Source organism: Mytilus trossulus, chromosome 7, assembly GCF_036588685.1.
Source record: "Mytilus trossulus isolate FHL-02 chromosome 7, PNRI_Mtr1.1.1.hap1, whole genome shotgun sequence".
Classification (NCBI taxonomy): Eukaryota; Metazoa; Mollusca; class Bivalvia; order Mytilida; family Mytilidae; genus Mytilus; species Mytilus trossulus.
The window spans coordinates 66,145,234-66,165,940 of NC_086379.1; the positions used below are offsets into that span (position 1 = coordinate 66,145,234).

The 20,707-nt window shown below is 34.7% G+C and overlaps 2 protein-coding genes across 5 annotated transcripts in view; both read right to left on the reverse strand.

The window, feature by feature from the left end:
- Positions 1–2,116, reverse strand: part of LOC134725610 (p53 and DNA damage-regulated protein 1-like) — a 58,833-nt gene extending 56,717 nt beyond the window's left edge. Inside the window, exon 1 of one of the 4 annotated variants that reach the window (XM_063589559.1) lies at positions 2,026–2,116. The gene's annotated coding sequence lies outside the window, so the exon portion shown is untranslated. Of the gene's footprint in view, positions 1–1,983 lie in introns of all 4 variants that reach the window. The other 3 variants (XM_063589561.1, XM_063589560.1, XM_063589562.1) reach the window with 3 other exon arrangements.
- A 3,099-nt stretch (positions 2,117–5,215) lies between these two features.
- The window catches only part of LOC134725613 (85/88 kDa calcium-independent phospholipase A2-like), a 32,268-nt gene continuing 16,776 nt past the window's right edge, over positions 5,216–20,707 (reverse strand). The window contains exons 15-17 of the mRNA XM_063589565.1: positions 14,618–14,772; positions 10,359–10,526; positions 5,216–8,407 (exon numbers count right to left, since the gene is read on the reverse strand). Coding sequence (XP_063445635.1) covers positions 8,162–8,407; positions 10,359–10,526; positions 14,618–14,772 — 569 coding nt within the window. The 3' untranslated portion in view covers positions 5,216–8,161. The remainder of the gene's footprint in view (positions 8,408–10,358; positions 10,527–14,617; positions 14,773–20,707) is intronic.

Consider the following 20,707-nt stretch of genomic DNA (forward strand, 5'->3'; position numbering starts at 1 on the left):
TAGTCAAAATATGGGTACATCAGTCATCATCGCATAACAATTTTAAAAGGGACAATTTAACAGAACACAAAAACATCTATCTACGAAACACATGGATTGACTTGAGTGTCTGACGTCATAAAATTTGTATATGTCACATTAATTTGTTGTTCAATGTGCATACAAACAGTTTTAAAATATACATAGGCAATGTAAGCATACAGAGTTAAAAAATCAAAAGTATGTAAGAACAAATGACAGAAATAGGCCGAGATTTAAACTAGTCCAAAAGTTATAGGTAGAATTTATGAGAATCCAAAAATAGTTAATTCCACTACGCGATTGAATGATTTTGACGTTTGTGGTTCAACGTATATAGTAATTCATAATAGAAATATATCATAATGACATATATATAATAGACCAAAATAATACTGACGGGATCTTTCAAAGTACAGAGTCACGTAATAAGAACAAAAGAAATACAAAGAGTCGCATATACAAAACAAACCACCAAAAAATGAAAGCCAATACACACACATTGACGAGATGTATAAGTACCAAGCCACGTCAAACGGATATCACATAAAACCATTCAACAGTAAAAGTAATATTAATAATAGAACAAAGACAAATGAAAGAACAGTAAAACATATTGTTAAGATGATAAACAACATCAGTACGCAGAATCTATACATCAAGACCATCGTGTATTATTTGAGAAGTTGATACGGAATATTTATCAACAAGGTCTTGGTACCTTCCGATGAACTTTTTTAGAAATAGGACGAGACGTTCTTTGACATACCCCTGGTTCATCAACTTTCTACTCAGACACTGATGATGTTTTACAAAGTCTGAGTAGGAGCTGCAAGCTCTTGAATATCGAATAAGTTGGGAAATATATATCCCATATGCAGGTGAAGTTGGTATGTTGCTACTAAGGTGGGGGAAATTTATAATTTCAAAATTAAAATCGTCTCGTTTGTCATAGATTCTGGTACTGAGATGACGGTGTAAGTCAATTTCGAGATATAAGTCTAAAAATGAGGCGGAGGAAGGGCTTTTGAATGATATATATCTTGTTTTTGTAGAATAAAATTTAGCATATTCCAATATTGAAACTGTCGTTTCTATCCCCATTATTAACAATCCCGTAAATGAATGACTAGGCGAAACACATAACTTGGGTGTATTATGTCAATGCGTAAGTTTAATTACAGATTAAGAACAGTTATTTAACAGTTTTGTGTACAGAACAATGAATATGAACTGATAATTACGTTTGTTTTATATATGAACATGATTCGAAGATGTTATTTATATGTTACAATGATCAACGTTTGGGAAAAACTATGGAATGTGTGAATAACATTTACATATCAATAAAGAGATCAACGTGTGGGAAAAACTATGGAACGCTTGAATAACATTGACATATAAATACAAAGGACAATCGGAATCAATGATTTAGTTGAAAGTGAATTTACGGAACATTTATGGGGTTAATTTAATTTGAATTATTGTGTTTATTATGTGACTGAATATTTGTTTTTTGTTTGTTTGTAGGTTGAAACGATAGGAATAAATAGTTACAACCTGACAATTGATTTCATGCCCAAGTTATACAATGAAGACAAAACTATTACCAAATAAACAAAATGCTTTAGACAATTTTACACTTTAACCTTGTTGATAAGAATCCAACCATAAATGCCCTAAAAATATTTTTTGAAAAAATGTGTTTTTATATGAAATATATATAGCAAAAAAATGCAGGTGATGAATACTTTTGGCCAGGTACTGTAGATTGGTCAAATATTGAAACCATTATAGGTGTCAGTAAAGCATGTTCTTTTCATATGCAAGGTTCAAATAGAGACATGTAGTACAAGAACAAATGTATAACTAAAACTAGTAAAAGTAAAAAGAAGACCGAAAAACGTCAATTTACACTAATTCTACACATTGTCATTAGATAGTAATATGAACAATTCAAATTACAGCAAAACATTCGTCGTTTCCTCAAATTTAAGTGTGTATTACTTATGAAAAACGTCTACAAACTGCTTAGAATCATATTTTTACTCTGAACAAATTCTGTTGATGGAGGCTGCCATTTTCTATGGGAGATAACTCTATTATAAATTGTTAGAGTTATTCCCTCTTGATGTGACAATCACTATAGATTGAAATAAACAATTAATTTCCCCATAGGCGACAATGGTAGCCTTTTTCGAGATACAGACTTTAGAAAGTTGATTTTCTTAATGAAACCTTGCTAGAATCAAAGAAAAGTTATTAGGACAGTATTTTTTGGTCCAAAAAATATAGGTTCGCGTTGCTTTTCTTAGCGTATTTTGTATTTATCTCACATGCCTATCAATTATATATATGTGTCTTGTCCTAGCGTTGAAAAGTCATCTCAGTGCCTTTAGGGCTACGGAATAATTTTTATTTTGCCTTTTGTATAAAGCAGAGTGCACTAAGTCTCTAATAAAAAAAATAACGGGCGCACATATCGGCCAATCAGGATTCACCATACTCTTAATTCTGAATACCATGTTATGCTCATAAAATGGCTGCCTCCATAAAATCTAATGGTGTATTGTAACCAAAAATTTGTAAGGGTTCCGCGGAACCCAGTGTCTCGCCTATTTTTGCTGTAAATCTCAGGCTCAACAACAATGAGGAAAAAAATCAATAAAAATATTCCTCTTGTTACTATTTTATGATTGTAAGAAAATCTAAGTCCATTTAAAACTAAATTCAAAAAAAACGGAGTAATCTTTTTACAAACTTTACTTCTCGATACAATCTTATGATCATAAATAAGCTTCTGTCCAAGTTTGATACAAACCCAGGATAGTTTAATGAAAGTTATTAAAATTTTAAAAACTTAAACCACAGAGTGAATGTAATGGTTCCCTGCAGAAAAATCTAAGTCCATTTATAAGTAAAATATGGAAAAAATGGAATTTTATTTTTACAAAATTTACTTCTGGATATTATCTTATGATCATAAACAAGCTTCTGTCCAAGTTTGGTACAAAACAAGGATATTGGGAGAAAGTTATTAAAATTTTAAAAACTTTAACCACAGAGTGAATGTTTTGTTTCCCCGCAGAAAAAACTAAGTCCATTTATAGTAAAATACGGAAAAAATGGAATTTTATTTTTACAAAATTTACTTCTGGATACTATCTTATGATCATAAACAAGCTTCTGTCAAAGTTTGGTAGAAATCCAGTATAGTTCAAGAAAGTTATTAAAATTTCAAAAACTTTAACCACAGAGTGAATATTTGTTGACGCCGCCGACGACGCCGACGCCGACAGAAAGTAGGATCGCTTAGTCTCACTTTTTCGACTAAAGTCGAAAACTCGACAAAAATCATAAAGTGCAGTTGATTTTTTTTATGTGATTTTGCACAAATAAGACATGTTAAATGAAATTTTTAATGTATACCAGTTAACAGTTCTTTGAATATTCATGCAGTTCAACTGTTGATTTAAATAAACCTTCAATGTTTCCAAGTCAAGTGTTGTATATTTGTGAAGGCATTGGCAGATCCAGGGGGAGGGGTTCCGGGGTGTGGATCCCCCTTTTTTGGGGCCGATCAAGGCATTTGAATGGGGACATCTGTAGGAACCCCCACACCCCCCCCCCCCCCACCCCCCTTTGTCCTGGATTGGGACCCCCTCCCCCCACTTTTTTTTGATTGGCAAGATCCACCAGCCCCTGGAAGGTATAAATAGAGCCTAACTTTGTTGAATTATAAGTAGGATCTTCTTTTACATATGATAAGTTAGATTTGGAAAGATCTTCTTTAACTTGGTCAGTTACAGTTGCTCTTTGCTGGCTAACAAGTCTGTAATGATGATAATGGCAAATTAAATGCATAATCAGGACATAAACATATTAATGTAATATGAATTTTAATCCTGTTTTGTATTAGGTCAATACATTGGTTCACAAGCTAAGTCTGTATAAAGACATGACACCCTACTTGGCACATTATTGACTCCATGAGGACCAGTCTTTGCTCTTTAATTTAAAAAGCTATTTGCCTAGCAGACAAGCAGCAAATACCCCTTTTGAAGTCTATATTTTGATCTGTCATAGATTCCAACCAACAACTTCCACATTCCAGTACACACTACTATGAGACCACTGAGGGGTATAATAACAGTCTTTGATACCCCTTTTTCTGCTCAAGTGAAGTCCGAAAATGATTTGTGAAGGTATTTGCTCCTGATGGCTTTAGAATTTTACAGTGAAAGACTGATATATGGACCAATGTTCTTTTCTTGTAATAAGATTTCTGTTCAGTGGTGGTTGTTGGTTCATAAAATTAAGGGTGGAATTAGGGAATGTGTCAAAGAGACAACAACTTGACCATAGAGCAAACAACAGCTGAAGGCCACCAATGGGTCTTCAATGTAGCAAGAAACTCCCACACCCGGAGGTGTCCTTCAGCTGGTCCATAAACAAAAATGTATAATAGTTCAGTGATAATGGACGTCATACTAAACTCCAAATTAAACATAAGAAACTAAAATTTTAAATCAAACAAGACTAACAAAGGCCTGAGGCTCCTAACTTGGGACAAACACAAAATTGCGCCAGGGTTAAACATGTTTTTTGAGATCTCGACCCTCCCCCTATACTTATAGCCAATGTAGAAAAAACAAATGCACAACAATACGCACAGTAAAACTCAGTTTAAGAGAAGTCTGAGTCTGATGTAAGAATATAAAACATTTCTGTTATATTTTCTTGTTTTTGTTATAAATTAGGACGTTTTATTTTCTAAATTGAAAGGTTTCATTTTTTTTTAAGACAGGGCATTTTAAAGCTGACTATACAGTTGTAATGACTTTAACCGCGCGTAACGTAACGCTATACTTTGGTGTTCCGTATGTAACGTCACATCCTTAGTAACTTTGTTATGTGTTCTTGTATAGATTTTAATACACGTTCCACATGTTATATTTGTTGTCTTGTAAATGCCTAAGTTATTTCAACAGTATAGGTTTTCTAATTATTAAAGTTCATAGAGATGCCAATAAATGCTATCATTAGTTGTCTTATTGGCAATCATACTAAATCTCCTTACATTTATATAGAAATTAACTCATTGAATCTGTTTAGAATATTGTGAGTCTAAAGGACTCAAAGAATCAACTGAATGAGAACCATGATTTAGGATAGGCAAGATAAAATTAACTTCTGTAAAAAACTAATTTTATTCACTATTCAACAATTTAAATACATGTAACAAGTCATTAGAAACAAAAATAATACATAAGTAGTGTTGATTTATTTTGGCAAATACATGATAAATAAAGAAGCAAGTATACAAAATATGTTTGATTATAGTGTTAAAACTATATGCAACATTGGTATTTTTAATATGAAGTAAATTTTAATGGTAGAATATATTGCAAAAGTTTTTATAATAGCCTATTGAATGATTGCAACCATTTAATGACTTTTCATAAAACAAAATTTCATCTCTATGTCTGTTTGTCTTGGGTGATCTAACATTTAAATAACCAAAAACTTGGTAACTTTGCTATCTGGAAATCATAATTTAGTTATTTTAAGTCATAAAAATTGCCAAATTATGAATTGTAAGGATAAAATCAAGGATCAGACCAATCCACTGTGTCAGACTCATAAGTATATAAGTAAGACTTATACAAGCATAAATACAGTATTTGAACAAATGCATTCCCTTGCCAATATTTCCTTTCATCTTTCTAATTTGTAAATTTTCTAAAAATAAATATTTTCAACTCTTCTCTCAACAAAATTTAAACTTGTGAATGTCCATAGTTTTGTTTTCATTTTCCATAATTCATAAGTTCGACAAGAACTCTTTTTTTGGACAATATTGTGACATCAAAACAATAGTTTTCAATTTAATAGGAAATCTTGAGAATAAAAATTGAAAAAAATATTTGACAGTAGCCATACAAAAGTGCAAAATGTTTTGAGAATTATTGGTTAAAATTTTCCTTTAAATCAGAGAGGATTGAATCTCAAAATATGTTTTGAAAATTTATTGATTTATATCAAATACTTAAGAGAAAATCAAAGATGATTTAGTTTATATCTTTAGTTAATGGATGCATCAATCAATATCCATATAATAGGCATATTTCTTAATATTGCAAGTCAATCTTATAATTGTGCAAGAACAACCTATCCCAAAAAACTACAAATATATGGCACTGTATTAGAGGATTAATATTATGCATGTAAATAAGAATATGTTTCAATTTCTAGAATCTATGATTCTATTCTATGTATGTTTGTCCAACAGAATATCATTGTGAAGTGCATAATAGAAAACAACTGTTACTAATCTAACTACAAAATAAAACAATTCAGCATGGAATAAAAATATGCAAAAAATGCAAATAATAAGAGTGAAATAAACCACTTAAACTATTATTTAAATTAAAAAAATATAAATATTGTGTTGTCTGTTTTTAGTTTTTTTTCCTCAATTCTTTAGTGTGTATATTTTTTACCCTGTATTTGAATATCTGGTATCAAAAATTTAATACATTGTTTTGCCGTAAAAAGATTTGGTTTTTAGGCAAAACTGAGAAATTCAATACATTTTTTTACGCTTATTAGTTAGGGGGTCTCATTGGGGTGTTCTGATCCCGGATACCTCTAACTGTTTTGTCAGATTCCTGTATCCTGCTAACCCTATGTAGGTAAACAAATCTTATTTTTTGTAATTTCCGGTGTCCTGCTAGACTTCATTTCCTGTTTTCACGGTACAATAATCTGACTTTAATGTGTCACGCTTACAAAATTCAACAATCCCACCTCATGCTTAGACCCAAATGAGACCCACTAATTAGTCAACCAGTGTAAAAATATCAGTCAACAGATGTAAAAATTCAAACATACAAATGCCCATAAAATTTCAACAAAACAAAACAAAGCGCAAACTAATCTGTAAATAATTATTAAACTATAACATACCTAAAACCTGGAAATATTACAATAAAGTGAAGCACTAACAATGCTAATGAAACGTTCTATGTTTAATTGTTCAATGGCAATAATGTCCCCTAGAACAAAACATCAACTTGATCTGTAACTCATAAGGACGGAACGATCAATTAAAGCTATTGGTATAATAAGCATCAAATCACAAAACAGTTTACCACATTTGCTTGCAATTTATCTTAATGATAATAATCTTTGATAAAATCTATGTTTTAACTGAAGCTATTAATCCTTTTTGTAACTCATTCTTTTCTGCAGCAGTAACCTTACTTTACAGCAGCTACTTAATATTGGTTGTAAAGAATACAGTAATAATTATACAAATCTTTTAGTAGATTTCTAGATTTTTATATAGTGTTCTACTTCTTAACAACAACTTCAATGAGAACTATGAATGCTGTTAAACAAAAAAGTTTCTAAAAAAGTTTCTGTGAATGGCATCCTTCAGTTCCTCTGTTTTCTATATTGACTACATGGATGCCAGTGGCATCTGAACATCCTAAAACAGTTTTCATACAACATAAAATTTAAATTCCAGTAACTGAAATGATCCCTATGCTGTTTTCGAATCTTAAAAACAATAATTTTTTTCTAACTATAACTGTGAAAAATATCGCATTTGATTTTCTTTGCGCTTTATTAGTTTTTAACATTTATCCACATGGAATTTTGATTATTAAACTGTTCTTTGATTACAAATGTGGTAGATAAGAAATAAGAATACAATCATTGATTCCCATTACAGTGAAAAACTTTTAGGGCTTGCAAATTTAGTAAAGCATGATCAGCTAAATTTGATACACCTGATTGAGTTTGGCCACTGTGAGACCAGAAGTTGTCATGATCAAAATATATAAAGTGGAATAGAAAAGTTTACTTCCTTTTGAAAGCTTTGTTTATAAAGTTGGTATTATGAAGGTTTTCTTTTATAGGAGATGAATGCTATCATCTGTAGAAATCTGTTACTACTGACATTTTTTTCACAGTTTGATATATCTACAAACTTCAGGTATTGCAAAAGAAAGAACAGTATTAACTTCCTATATGTGGTACATTAGGTTGTTGTATATATAGGGGTTAATGAAAAAGAGGTAGAAACGGACAACAAGTTATATTTGTTTGTTTACTACTGTGCAAACATTACAAATTACTTTCCAGTTGTTTTTTTGGCATCATGAATGTTTTTTAATAATATTCCCAACTTTCGAATCTTTTCCCTGTTTGCTACAATATAACATTGTGTCTCCCACATCATAGTTATAATAGACTTGTTGTCATGGCAGTCTAAAGGAAAGTCTTCACTTATTCTGGGACTAAATCTGTAAAATGGAATGTTTAACGTACTACACCAGGCTCTAGATCTATTGACAGGTGGTCCCTCTGATAATGTTGCCTGAAATATAAGTTTTCAACAAATGAAGAAACTAGGAAAGGTTAGCATATATTAACATACTGTTACATTATAATTGACGCTCAGAAAATTAAGATTTTTTAAATAATATTCCCAGAAGACTTTTTCCCCTGCGTTTTGTAGAGGAAAGAAACAATGAAACATACCAACATTAATAGATGACATCACCATCAACAGCAGACATGATGTCATGGTGCATTAGATTTCTAATCAGGTTCAGTGGAAATACTTGTTCTGTAAATTGCAGATTTCTATCTTAAATTAAGAAATAATTGATGCCAGCTATACTTTATTGTAGTTTTAACATGGGTAGGCATTATATTGGTGATTATTTTTGCCAGAGCGATAGCGAGGGCTAAAATAACACGAATATAATGCCTACCCATGTTAAAACTACAATAAAGTATAGCTGGCATCAATTATTTCGATTCTGATTAGGACAATTACGGTAATATCTATGTTCGCTGTGTATAAAGTGTACGGTATTTGTGTAGGCTCTTTCATCAACCTTTCTGTCGATTTTTATCCAACTAGTTCATACCAGTTTAATTTGGCAAAGTTGTATAAATTTCTAAAATTCAAAATTGAAACAGATATTAATAAATTAATTTATTAACTAAAACAATATTTGTGTCACAATATAACAAAAAAGTTATATTTCAACAGTCTTTTCCTTTGAGGTCAATTTCTGACACGAACATTTTCAAGTCAGTCGTCAATGGCGGTGGACGCACAAGGAGAATCGGGTAGGTCTTTATTTACTAAATTAATCGTAAATATTCCGCCGGTTAATATTGTAGCATTGGTAAATATGTTCATATCTGATAGAGGATTTCTTGATAAAGTTGTGCTGACATTCGAGACTTGGCAGGAGGGGCCCTTTGACAGAAATCCATTTATACTTGAGGTGGCTACACCTTTTAAAGTTGATCAAAGGGCACGCCTTTGTGCATCTGACGATTTCAAATGCTGTATTTATACATGAGATTAAAATTAATACTGGGTGACAATCTTGTTGCATTTGTAAAATGGATTGGAAACCTTGGTGGTATATTGGTAATTACGCCTATTTGTTTTTATAGGAGAATGGGGTTCGATTCCCTGCTAGCGTCAATCCATTTTATCAGAAATATGAAACAATTTTGTCATTTCAGTACAACAGTTATAGTAACCTATTCTTTATTTTATATTTTATCGTCAGAACATATGTTTCAATGAAATTAATATACAATGACATGCCTTTTTAACAGGAGAGATGAAACGTGTTTTTAGGGGGAGGGGTTTTGAAGTTAGAACAGCCAACATGGACGTTACTGTATCTAGGTCAACTATTTTCAATTACGAATTGTAACACATTGTTGTCATTGTTAAAGTATTAGTAACAAAATGTGTATCATTTTAGTGTTTGAAAGTGTATTAATTTAAGGAAATACATTAAATGCATACCATTTTGACGAAATTCATTTTTCTGACGTAGTCAATATACGCATGTGCAAACTAATTTTATTGGATAATAAAGTATGGTTTTTTTACAAAGCTAAAGAAGCACGTCATATTAGAATGTTGCTTTCAATATTTTTGTGGTCATTTTTCATATCCCGCTACTCTTGTGATAAGTGTTTTTTTTGTAGAAAGAGAATGTATGACATCATGACTATCTAACATTGACATTTCCTAGGTACATAGCAAAGTAGAGAATTGTTTCTCTGCTTTATCTAATTTCAGGGTTGTTGCCCTTCAATTAGACTGTAGCTGAGAAATACCCTCTCGTTGAAAAAAACATTGATAATCTATTTTCTAATTACAATCAGCTGTTTACACAAAACACAATCACAACTATAAAGCTTTCATAGAATTATAGCAGAAACAGAATAAATCTTTCAAATAAAAACTTAACAATTTTTTTAAATCAACTATAAGTTTTTGACTATACCTGATCAATCATCATATTCACTAGACCAGTGAATCCAGTTACAACTCTTTTTACGTCAAAAATCCCTTCAGGTCTAAAGACATCTACACTTTCTACTGGTATTACTGGTATCCTGCCTGTACCTAAGGATACAACACAGCCTATTGGTTTAATCAGATGGCCTTCATTCTACAAGAAAAAAAATCTGTTTGTAAGATTTCTCTATGTTGGCAGTACAGAATTCAACATTTTTCAACTACAGTTGGTCAGTTTCACTAGATTATTAAGGATTGAAAAGAATATAATACTAAGTTGAAACAAATTGGATCTGATGATTTAACCTTAAATAAACCCTACTTTCACTCAAGCAATTTTGATTTCAAGACCTTATATATTTTTTAAATAGTACTGAGCACAACTGAAACATAGAGTTAATATGGCTTCTACTAACGAAAGCTCCATTTGGAGTTAATGTGTTTAGAGACCACGTATGTCAGTACACCTGTCCTAAATTGCCTGAAACACACTGATGGTTTATGTTGTATTAAAGAGTTTAAAAATTGTGCTCAAATGCAAAAACAATTCATAACACAGTGTTTTCTCATATATCATATTTGCAGGCTTACTACTTTGAATATAAAAGAAATCAGGTTAGCTGAAAACCATCAGTATCTTTAGATGTATTGTGATGTCAAAATATATTATTGATCAGAGTTTCAATTAAGTTTTGCCCTCTACTCCTCTATTATATTAATGTACTAGTAAAAACAACAGTTCACCATCATGAAAAATATTCCTCCTATAAAGCATTTTCATGACCTATCACTTAAGGAGGCTCGAGGGTATAAAAAATTCAGAAAAAATTAAACATTTGTTTTTCATTACAAATTTTATTTATTACCTTTTGTAGTTGTTACTTTATCATGTGGTACAAAAAAAAATAAAGCAATAAATTTGTGTTGGCCCCAGATGACTTTTAAAATGTAAACATCATTGAAAAAGTTCCAAATTAGCTCCCTTTGGTGGAAAAATGCCATTTTTTGGCTTTACAAGTGAAATATCTTTTTTAACTTATCGGTGACCTATATTTTTTGATACAGTTTTGATATATGCTGTACTTAAACTAAATTATTGTAAAATTTTAGCGATTTCTGTAATAAATTTCTTTTTTTATTTCAATATTACCTTTATTTCTCCTATTAGTTCAACAGAAAAATAACACTTTTATGCCTCTTTCGAAGGCAGATTGTGAGCGCAAATGAACGGTGACCCCATTTTTTTATTTTATTTTTCTAATAACTATAAGATAAAGTTCATTTATAGAAAAATATAGAGAAATCCTATATAAATGATTTAGACCCGCGAACCCCCTTAAACAGCTTAAGCTGAATGCCCCTTCTACCAAAAATTAAACTAGAGGCTCTAAAGAGCCTGTGTCGCTCACCTTGGTCTTTGAGAATATTAAACAAAGGAAGAGGATGGATTCATGAATAAATTGTGTTTTGGTGATGGTGATGTGTTTGTACATATTACTTTACTGAAATTTTGCTGCTTAAAATTATCTCTATCTATAATGAACTTAGCCCAGTCATTTCAGTGGAAATGATGATAAAAATTTACAAATTTTATGAAAACTGTTAAAAATTGACTATAAAGGACAATAACTCCTTAGGGGGTAAATTGACCAATTCAGTCATGCTGACTTATTTGTAAATCTTACTTTGCTGAACATTATTGCTGTTTACAGTTAATCTGTATCTATAATAATATTCAAGATATTAACCAAAATCAGCAAAATTTCCTTAAAATTACTAATTCAGGGGCAGCAACCCAACAACGGGTTATCCAATTTATCTGAAAATTTCAGGGCAGATAGATCTTGACCTGATAAACAATTTAAATGCTCGTCAGATTTGCTCTAAATGCTTTGGTTTTTGAGTTATAAGCCAAAAACTGCATTTTACCCCTATGTTCTATTTTTAGCCATGGCGGTCATCTTCGATGGTAGGCCCGGTCACCAGACACATTTTTTAAACTAAATACCCCAATGATGATTGTGGCCAAGTTTGATTTAATTTTGCCCAGTAGTTTCAGAGGAGAAGATTTTTGTAAAAGTTAACGACACAGGACAACGACAGACACAGGACGATGACGGACGCAGGACGACGGACCCAAAGTGATAGGAAAAGCTTACTTGGCCTTTTAGGCCAGGTGAGCTAAAAAGGGACTAGTCCTTATAAAATTCTATTAGCCCAAGAACTACTAACTCATATATTTAATTTCAAACCTTCTTGAATCAGGATATTTTTTAATATAGAACTTACACAAAGGAAGAGGATGGATTCATGAATAAATTGTGTTTTGGTGATGGTGATGTGTTTGTACATATTACTTTACTGAAATTCTTGCTGCTTAAAATTATCTCTATCTATAATGAACTTAGCCCAGTCATTTCAGTGGAAAATGATGATAAAAATTTACAAATTTTATGAAAACTGTTAAAAATTGACTATAAAGGACAATAACTCCTTAGGGGGTAAATTGACCAATTCAGTCATGCTGACTTATTTGTAAATCTTACTTTGCTGAACATTATTGCTGTTTACAGTTAATCTGTATCTATAATAATATTCAAGATATTAACCAAAATCAGCAAAATTTCCTTAAAATTACTAATTCAGGGGCAGCAACCCAACAACGGGTTATCCAATTTATCTGAAAATTTCAGGGCAGGTAGATCTGGACCTGAAAAACAATTTTACCCCCTGTCAGATTTGCTCTAAATGCTTTGACTTTTGAGTTATAAGCCAAAAACTGCATTTTACCCCTATGTTCTATTTTTAGCCATGGCGGCCATCTTGGTTGGATGGCCGGCTCACCGGGCACATTTGTTTAAACTACATACCCCAAAGATGATTGTGGCTAAGTTTGGTTTGATTTGGCCCAATAGTTTGAGAGGAGAAGATTTTTGTAAAAGATTACTTAGATTTACGAAAAATGGTTAAAAATTGACTATAAAGGGCAATAACTCCTAAAGGGGTCAACTGACAATTTTGGTCATGTTGACTTATTTGTAAATCATACTTTGCTTAACAATATTGCTGTTTACAGTTTATCTCTATCTATAATAATACTCAAGATACTAACCAAAAACAGCAAAATTTCCTTAAAATTACTAATTCAGGGGCAGCAACCCAACAACGGGTTATCCAATTTATCTGAAAATTTCAGGGCAGATAGATCTTGACCTGATAAACAATTTAAATCCTCATCAGATTTGCTCTAAATGCTTTGGTTTTTGAGTTATAAGCCAAAAACTGCATTTTACCCCTATGTTCTATTTTTAGCCATGGCGGTCATCTTGGATGGTTGGCCGGGTCACCAGACACATTTTTTAAACTAAATACCCCAATGATGATTGTGGCCAAGTTTGATTTAATTTTGCCCATTAGTTTCAGAGGAGAAGATTTTTGTAAAAGTTAACGACACAGGACAACGACGGACACAGGACGATGACGGACGCAGGACGACGGACCCAAAGTGATAGGAAAAGCTTACTTGGCCTTTTAGGCCAGGTGAGCTAAAAAGGGACTAGTCCTTATAAAATTCTATTAGCCCAAGAACTACTAACTCATATATTTAATTTCAAACCTTCTTGAATCAGGATATTTTTTAATATAGAACTTACTCTTAGTTTGAGCCCTTAGTTATACTCATGGATCTCTGTGAGTGTGTCAAGTGTCGGGTTATTTGATAACTTACTCTTAGTTTGAGACCAAAGTTATACTCATGGATCTCTGTTAGTGTGTCCAGTGTTTGATTATTAGAAAACTTACTATTAGTTTGAGCCCTTAGTTATACTCATGGATCTCTGTAAGTGTGTCAAGTGTTGAGTCATTTGATTACTTACTCTTAGTTTGAGACCAAAGTTATACTCATGGATCTCTGTAAGTGTATCAAGTGTTGGGTTATTTGATAACTTACTCTTAGTTTGAGCCCAAAGTTATACTCATGGATCTCTGTAAGTGTGTCAAGTGTTGGGTTATTAGATAACTTACTCTTAGTTTGAGCCCAAAGTTATACTCATGGATCTCTGTAAGTGTGTCAAGTGTTGGGTTATTAGATAACTTACTCTTAGTTTGAGCCCAAAGTTATACTCATGGATCTCTGTGAGTGTGTCAAGTGTTGGATTATTTGATATCTTACCCTTAGTTTGAGCCCAAAGTTATACTCATGGATCTCTGTGAGTGTGTCAAGTGTTGGGTTCTTAGATAACTTACTCTTAGTTTGAGCCCAAAGTTATACTCATGGATCTCTGTGAGTGTGTCAAGTGTTGGATTATTTGATATCATTCCACCATCTACAAATGCTCTGGCACTCTTGAAGTATGTTGGAGCTGCACCACTTGATCTGGCTGCCTCCCACACTAACTGCTCTGAAAATATAATTATTCTATCAACATCTGATGTCAACTTTAAAAGATCAAGTTTATAGGTATTTGCCATTACCTGTATTGTTTGGAATAAACTGTGTTATTTGTTTTGATTTATACACAGATCAGCTGTTTCTGCTTTCCTTACAATGACCTGACAACATTCTGTTCTAATATCTGTTCTGATAATTATGACATCAACCAATGAAATTGCACATGCAGTGTATTGGTCTGTGTATTTTCATTACTAGGGGTTTTATTTTTTTTGTACAGTCAAATCAATCAATGGATGATTTCTATTTTCAAGGAGAAATTCTCATTGAAGCTACACCCTAGATTGTGTATTTATCCAATGGGAATGTTCAATTTTCAAAAACAAAAATGTCAGGTAAACATCAACTGATTCCAGGGGAAAATTTAATTTCCTATGCTTAAACAAAACTAAAGGAGATTTAATTATCACAATCGTTTCCATATTTATAATACCTCTGTTTTAGTTTTGCTATGGGAAACCTTTAACAAATATCTTGATTAATATTCAAAATAAGAAGCTAACATTTACTTGTGCTATCGAACATCACTGTCAAATTATGTTCCCAAAAATGTACTTGTTCAGGCGATTAGGGGGTAGTGGTCTTACCTCATCTGTGTAAGATTAGTTCTTACCATGAGGGGGAGGTGGTCTCAGTACTCCTTTAGGGTGTGTGTCATCTTCATATGTTTGAAGCGTAGGATGGTATGATCTGTGTATGTTAGTATTGGTACTTACCATGAGGGGGAGGTGGTCTCAGTACTCCTTTAGGGTGTGTGTCATATTCATATGTTTGAAGCGTAGGATGGTATGATCTATGTATGTTAGTATTGGTACTTACCATGAGGGGGAGGTGGTCTCAGTACTCCTTTAGGGTGTGTGTCATATTCATATGTTTGAAGCGTAGGATGGTATGATCTATGTATGTTAGTATTGGTACTTACCATGAGGGGGAGGTGGTCTCAGTACTCCTTTAGGATGTGTGTCATATTCATATGTCTGAAGCGTAGGATGGTATGATCTGTGTATGTTAGTATTGGTACTTACCATGAGGGGGTGGTGGTCTCAGTACTCCTTTAGGGTGTGTGTCATCTTCATATGTCTGAAGCGTAGGATGGTATGATCTATGTATGTTAGTATTGGTACTTACCATGAGGGGGAGGTGGTCTCAGTACTCCTTTAGGGTGTGTGTCATCTTCATATGTCTGAAGCGTAGGATGGTATGATCTATGTATGTTAGTATTGGTACTTACCATGAGGGGGTGGTGGTCTCAGTACTCCTTTAGGGTGTGTGTCATCTTCATATGTCTGAAGCGTAGGATGGTATGATCTGTGTATGTTAGTATTGGTACTTACCATGAGGGGGTGGTGGTCTCAGTACTCCTTTAGGGTGTGTGTCATATTCATATGTCTGAAGCGTAGGATGGTATGATCTGTGTATGTTAGTATTGGTACTTACCATGAGGGGGAGGTGGTCTCAGTACTCCTTTAGGATGTGTGTCATCTTCATATGTCTGAAGAGTAGGATGGTATGATCTGTGTATGTTAGTATTGGTACTTACCATGAGGGGGTGGTGGTCTCAGTACTCCTTTAGGGTGTGTGTCATATTCATATGTCTGAAGCGTAGGATGGTATGATCTATGTATGTTAGTATTGGTACTTACCATGAGGGGGAGGTGGTCTCAGTACTCCTTAAGGGTGTGTGTCATATTCATATGTCTGAAGAGTAGGATGGTATGATCTGTGTATGTTAGTATTGGTACTTACCATGAGGGGGTGGTGGTCTCAGTACTCCTTTAGGGTGTGTGTCATATTCATATGTCTGAAGCGTAGGATGGTATGATCTATGTATGTTAGTATTGGTACTTACCATGAGGGGGAGGTGGTCTCAGTACTCCTTTAGGGTGTGTGTCATATTCATATGTCTGAAGCGTAGGATGGTATGATCTATGTATGTTAGTATTGGTACTTACCATGAGGGGGAGGTGGTGTCAGTACTCCTTTAGGATGTGTGTCATCTTCATATGTCTGAAGAGTAGGATGGTATGATCTGTGTATGTTAGTATTGGTACTTACCATGAGGGGGTGGTGGTCTCAGTACTCCTTTAGGATGTGTGTCATCTTCATATGTCTGAAGAGTAGGATGGTATGATCTGTGTATGTTAGTATTGGTACTTACCATGAGGGGGTGGTGGTCTCAGTACTCCTTTAGGATGTGTGTCATCTTCATATGTCTGAAGAGTAGGATGGTATGATCTGTGTATGTTAGTATTGGTACTTACCATGAGGGGGAGGTGGTCTCAGTACTCCTTTAGGGTGTGTGTCATATTCATATGTTTGAAGCGTAGGATGGTATGATCTGTGTATGTTAGTATTGGTACTTACCATGAGGGGGAGGTGGTCTCAGTACTCCTTTAGGATGTGTGTCATCTTCATATGTCTGAAGAGTAGGATGGTATGATCTGTGTATGTTAGTATTGGTACTTACCATGAGGGGGTGGTGGTCTCAGTACTCCTTTAGGGTGTGTGTCATATTCATATGTTTGAAGCGTAGGATGGTATGATCTATGTATGTTAGTATTGGTACTTACCATGAGGGGGAGGTGGTCTCAGTACTCCTTTAGGGTGTGTGTCATATTCATATGTTTGAAGCGTAGGATGGTATGATCTGTGTATGTTAGTATTGGTACTTACCATGAGGGGGTGGTGGTCTCAGTACTCTTTTAGGGTGTGTGTCATATTCATATGTCTGAAGCGTAGGATGGTATGATCTATGTATGTTAGTATTGGTACTTACCATGAGGGGGAGGTGGTCTCAGTACTCCTTTAGGATGTGTGTCATCTTCATATGTCTGAAGCGTAGGATGGTATGATCTATGTTTGTTAGTATTGGTACTTACCATGAGGGGGTGGTGGTCTCAGTACTCCTTTAGGGTGTGTGTCATCTTCATATGTCTGAAGAGTAGGATGGTATGATCTGTGTATGTTAGTATTGGTACTTACCATGAGGGGGAGGTGGTCTCAGTACTCCTTTAGGATGTGTGTCATCTTCATATGTCTGAAGCGTAGGATGGTATGATCTGTGTATGTTAGTATTGGTACTTACCATGAGGGGGATGTGGTCTCAGTACTCCTTTAGGATGTGTGTCATCTTCATATGTCTGAAGAGTAGGATGGTATGATCTGTGTATGTTAGTATTAGTACTTACCATGAGGGGGAGGTGGTCTCAGTACTCCTTTAGGATGTGTGTCATCTTCATATGTCTGAAGAGTAGGATGGTATGATCTGTGTATGTTAGTATTGGTACTTACCATGAGGGGGTGGTGGTCTCAGTACTCCTTTAGGGTGTGTGTCATATTCATATGTCTGAAGCGTAGGATGGTATGATCTATGTATGTTAGTATTGGTACTTACCATGAGGGGAGGTGGTCTCAGTACTCCTTTAGGATGTGTGTCATCTTCATATGTCTGAAGCGTAGGATGGTATGATCTATGTTTGTTAGTATTGGTACTTACCATGAGGGGGTGGTGGTCTCAGTACTCCTTTAGGATGTGTGTCATCTTCATATGTCTGAAGTGTAGGATGGTATGATCTGTGTATGTTAGTATTGGTACTTACCATGAGGGGGAGGTGGTCTCAGTACTCCTTTAGGGTGTGTGTCATATTCATATGTCTGAAGCGTAGGATGGTATGATCTGTGTATGTTAGTATTGGTACTTACCATGAGGGGGAGGTGGTCTCAGTACTCCTTTAGGATGTGTGTCATCTTCATATGTCTGAAGAGTAGGATGGTATGATCTGTGTATGTTAGTATTGGTACTTACCATGAGGGGGTGGTGGTCTCAGTACTCCTTTAGGATGTGTGTCATCTTCATATGTCTGAAGAGTAGGATGGTATGATCTGTGTATGTTAGTATTGGTACTTACCATGAGGGGGAGGTGGTCTCAGTACTCCTTTAGGGTGTGTGTCATATTCATATGTTTGAAGCGTAGGATGGTATGATCTGTGTATGTTAGTATTGGTACTTACCATGAGGGGGAGGTGGTCTCAGTACTCCTTTAGGGTGTGTGTCATATTCATATGTTTGAAGCGTAGGATGGTATGATCTATGTATGTTAGTATTGGTACTTACCATGAGGGGGAGGTGGTCTCAGTACTCCTTTAGGGTGTGTGTCATATTCATATGTTTGAAGCGTAGGATGGTATGATCTGTGTATGTTAGTATTGGTACTTACCATGAGGGGGTGGTGGTCTCAGTACTCTTTTAGGGTGTGTGTCATATTCATATGTCTGAAGCGTAGGATGGTATGATCTATGTATGTTAGTATTGGTACTTACCATGAGGGGGAGGTGGTCTCAGTACTCCTTTAGGATGTGTGTCATCTTCATATGTCTGAAGCGTAGGATGGTATGATCTATGTTTGTTAGTATTGGTACTTACCATGAGGGGGTGGTGGTCTCAGTACTCCTTTAGGGTGTGTGTCATCTTCATATGTCTGAAGTGTAGGATGGTATGATCTGTGTATGTTAGTATTGGTACTTACCATGAGGGGGAGGTGGTCTCAGTACTCCTTTAGGATGTGTGTCATCTTCATATGTCTGAAGCGTAGGATGGTATGATCTGTGTATGTTAGTATTGGTACTTACCATGAGGGGGATGTGGTCTCAGTACTCCTTTAGGATGTGTGTCATCTTCATATGTCTGAAGAGTAGGATGGTATGATCTGTGTATGTTAGTATTAGTACTTACCATGAGGGGGAGGTGGTCTCAGTACTCCTTTAGGATGTGTGTCATCTTCATATGTCTGAAGAGTAGGATGGTATGATCTGTGTATGTTAGTATTGGTACTTACCATGAGGGGGTGGTGGTCTCAGTACTCCTTTAGGGTGTGTGTCATATTCATATGTCTGAAGCGTAGGATGGTATGATCTATGTATGTTAGTATTGGTACTTACCATGAGGGGAGGTGGTCTCAGTACTCCTTTAGGATGTGTGTCATCTTCATATGTCTGAAGCGTAGGATGGTATGATCTATGTTTGTTAGTATTGGTACTTACCATGAGGGGGTGGTGGTCTCAGTACTCCTTTAGGATGTGTGTCATCTTCATATGTCTGAAGTGTAGGATGGTATGATCTGTGTATGTTAGTATTGGTACTTACCATGAGGGGGAGGTGGTCTCAGTACTCCTTTAGGGTGTGTGTCATATTCATATGTCTGAAGCGTAGGATGGTATGATCTGTGTATGTTAGTATTGGTACTTACCATGAGGGGGAGGTGGTCTCAGTACTCCTTTAGGATGTGTGTCATCTTCATATGTCTGAAGAGTAGGATGGTATGATCTGTGTATGTTAGTATTGGTACTTACCATGAGGGGGTGGTGGTCTCAGTACTCCTTTAGGATGTGTGTCATCTTCATATGTCTGAAGAGTAGGATGGTATGATCTGTGTATGTTAGTATTGGTACTTACCATGAGGGGGAGGTGGTCTCAGTACTCCTTTAGGGTGTGTGTCATATTCATATGTTTGAAGCGTAGGATGGTATGATCTGTGTATGTTAGTATTGGTACTTACCATGAGGGGGAGGTGGTCTCAGTACTCCTTTAGGATGTGTGTCATCTTCATATGTCTGAAGAGTAGGATGGTATGATCTGTGTATGTTAGTATTGGTACTTACCATGAGGGGGTGGTGGTCTCAGTACTCCTTTAGGGTGTGTGTCATATTCATATGTCTGAAGAGTAGGATGGTTTGATCTGTGTATGTTAGTATTGGTACTCACCATGAGGGGGAGGTGGTCTCAGTACTCCTTTAGGGTGTGTGTCATCTTCATATGTTTGAAGCGTAGGATGGTATGATCTATGTATGTTAGTATTTGTTCTTACCATGAGGGGGAGGTGGTCTCA